The sequence below is a fragment of the Parasteatoda tepidariorum genome, chromosome 1 (genome assembly GCF_982258835.1).
Source record: "Parasteatoda tepidariorum strain Cologne lab strain chromosome 1, Ptep-v5.0, whole genome shotgun sequence".
NCBI lineage: Eukaryota > Metazoa > Arthropoda > Arachnida > Araneae > Theridiidae > Parasteatoda > Parasteatoda tepidariorum.
This window is the reverse complement of record NC_141755.1, coordinates 31677736-31681234: the sequence shown is the minus strand read 5'-3', so window position 1 is coordinate 31681234 and position 3499 is coordinate 31677736. Positions and strand designations below refer to the sequence as shown.

Below are 3499 nucleotides of genomic sequence, written 5' to 3'. Positions count from 1 at the left end.
TCATAAATAGCTCCCCTAGATAACACACCCCTCTACTTTAAATAGGCTTGCTGGTATTGACATAAGACAACATCTATATTTTGCAACTAGTAATGTATTTTACATAATTCTTTCACTACAGTTTACAACTACAGTAGTGTTGAAAATGAAAACAGTTTTCAGATTTAGCTGATTTTCTCCAGAACTACTCAACAGATTAAAATGAAATTTATGAACTTAAATTGATATAGTACGAATTAAATAACCGTACAGCAGTTTATAATTCATAAGAATGATCGTCCTTCACTCATCGAAAGGGGAAGATATAAAACAGCAGTTGCAGAACAAAATTATGGAACATTATCGTTTCATGCGAGATATGTAGAAACTACTGAAGGAATTGTCCTCACTCGTTCATCAAAGCTTTTTCAATCCCTGGGTGACTGTCAAAAGGGGATTGCGATTTGTAATCGTTCTCATCTGAGTGTTCCAAGCGTGTTCTTAAAAAATTCGGTTCAAGAGATCTGGCACACAAGAAGCAACTTCCATCCGGCTAATGCTTTCCGTAAAATTGTCGATCAGATAATGTCTATATGGACGTGCGATTTCGTCTATTTAAAAAGAATAACACCGGAAAAGACATATAGGATTCCAAGACCTACTTCTCACATATTATAGCGTCTCCTTCAAAAGGCATAGAAGGGAGAGCAGCTATCCAACATGAAGACTGCTCTTCTGACATAATGGTGAATACGAGAAGGTGTATTTTCTTTTCACGATATTGCTGAAAGACGGGGGGAAAACGTATACACTGTGCTTGATTGTTGTCAGCAGTGGTCAAGGAAAGGTACTGAGGTACAAGAAAAGGTACAAGAGGATCGAGTCGTGGATGGCCACGTGGCTCTACTCAGACGGGAGACAACCGTGTACGGCGTGTGGCTGTGACATACTGTACTGCTTCTGTGCATCAGAAATTCAAGCTGCAGTTTCGACTGTAGTGTGAGTCAACGAACTGTTACAAATCGGCCACTTGAGTCACGATGGCTATGGGGGTAGAGCGTTCGCCTTCCAATGCGGCGAACCGGGTTCGAATCCCAGTCGGTACGAAATCCGCATCTGGCTTGCACCGACCACAGTGCTGACATGAAATATCCTAAGTGGTAGACGGATCATGGGTTAGAGTCCCTTTGTCGTCAGGCTAACTGTGGGAGGCTCTCGTGGTCTTCCTCTCCATGTAACGCAAATGCGGGTAAGCTCCATAAAAAAGTCCCTCACGAAGGCAAAATTTCTCCCAATACTCGATCCAGGAGTTAACTTCTCTTCTGGATTGGGTTCAAAATTTCAAGGCAACGGAGTTGAACATCAGTGGCCGTAAACCCATAAAATTGGGTCGGCTGTTCAACGACGGTTATATAAAAAAATCGGTTACTTCAAGTGCAGCTCAGAGCGAGACTCCGTGTAGCTTGCATTTCACGACTCCAAACTACTGCCGTTTAAGACGTGAGTGGCGTCGAGTTAGAGCTCAATGGAGGACAGAGTGGAAGTCGATTTTGTTTTCTGATGAAAGTCGGTTCTGTCTCGGTGTCATTGATGACTAGATATTGCTTAGAAAGGGGCCAGGTGAGCTGGAAGTGTTGTGGCGATTCAGTTCGGGTTCATGTCTCGCGTTGTTCTCGCCATATCCATACCCTGCAATCTGCATGATGAATTTGAAAATGTCAATTCATCAGAACACATGACTCTTTTCTAGTCATCTACTGTCCAATCCTTATGCTCCTTTGCAAACTGAAAGCGTCTGCTCTTACACAGGCTAACAGCACAAGCATTCAAACAGGTCGTCGGCTACCATACCCAATACTGTGTAATGTGTGGTGAAAAGGTCGGTCAGAGACGTTCGCAGTTGCACCTTCATTGGAATTCCTCACTATTAGACTTACTGTTGCTCTTCTGTTGGGCTTGACAACTCTGGAAAGTCTCCTTTCAGCTCGAGCATTCAGTTGCCTGTGACGACCACAACCTTGACGTTGAGACCCGGTTTTCTGCTTGGTAGTCCACTCTCTGTACACATTAATAACTGCTGCTCTCGAACATTTTTTAAGAGCAGCGATTTCGATGATACTGGTTCCGAAGCTTCGAACGTCTACAATCATCCCGCATTCAAACTCACGTTTAGTCGCGTTTTTTCCCATGTAACCGTACATAACACAGTGCATTTGATGGTTCATTTGCCTTGCATTCCGTTTTTTGCAGCTATCATGCCCTCTAGCTGCAACACTGTGACGCATGTGACACAAAAGCTCATTACCACTGTTTCATACCTTTCCACTCCGATAAGTGAAGCACGATAATTCTAATGTATTAAAATCTTCTGTATGGTTATTTTATTCGTTCTATGTCAATTTAAGTTCGTACCAAATTTCATTATATTCTTTTGAGTTGTTCCGGAGAAAATCAACCAAATCTAAAAACGGTCTTCATTTTCAGCACCACTGTTGCTGTAAATTTTTGTGGAAAAAATATGTCAAATTTAATACTAGTTGCAAATATAGTTGTTGTCTTATGCCAATTCCAGTAAGCATATTTAAGGCAGAGGGGTGCGTCTTATTCTTTTCCCAGTGGCGCCATCTATAGCCAAGAATTCTACTTTTGCCACACACATACGTCAAAGTCCGTTTCACATAGCGGGCTCGTTCACACGCCATTCATTCATCCATCATAGTAATTTTGACCTAAATTAGAGAATCATCAATCTCCGAGTCAGTACCACCAGAGATATCGATTTGTAATGGGAGCTTGGAGTAACTTTGTTACCCCGACAGATTTAGCGCACACCTGTCACCATTTTGAATAAAGGTGGCGAGATATGAAATCACGTCCTCTGAAACATAGGCCAAACGCTCTACCAGTCAGACTATCGTGGCTCGTAAAATGTAGGGAAAGAATTATTTAAAATATTAATATTTACAAAATATTGAGGAAGAATTAAATAAATTTTATAAAGATAAGTTGCATATACGATAAAAAATAAATTCAAAGCTCTTTAAAGTTCCATTTTTGATTCATTTTTCGACATTCCAGATTTGATAATCAAATTAACATTATCTTGTCCAAGTCACTATATAGTAGTTTTAATTCAAAACTTAGCTCTTAAGTTTTTTCTTAAATATTTATTTTTCTTCCTTATCTAAGGTACCATGAGAAACTTCAGTACTCTCTTCGAGAATTTCGTCCTTCCGCTGAAAAATAATTTTATAAGTGAGCTAGTCTGTAGAAAAAACCTGTTTTATTTTAATTGAATACAACACTAATTATTTTTACTTTAATTGCTGTTTTAAAAAAGCGCTTGAAGCTATTGATAAGAGATAATACTATTTCAAATTTCACAAAAAATTATAAGCACTCTTCAAATTTTTTTTAACTTCTCTCATTTTCAGAATTAAAAAATAATAATGCTAGTAAAAACAATTTAAATTGCTATGCTGATCAATATACAGCTAAAATAATTAGGTTTTACTAGTAA

General features: G+C 39.1%; 1 protein-coding gene across 1 annotated transcript; it reads right to left on the bottom strand.

Annotated features, from left to right (window-relative positions):
• Positions 1-1805: 1805 nt before the first annotated feature.
• On the bottom strand, positions 1806-2264 carry LOC122268965 (uncharacterized). Its single transcript, XM_043040047.1, has one exon. The coding sequence runs from the start codon at positions 2262-2264 to the stop codon at positions 1806-1808; it is 459 nt and encodes a 152-aa protein (XP_042895981.1).
• Between the last annotated feature and the right edge of the window lie 1235 nt (positions 2265-3499).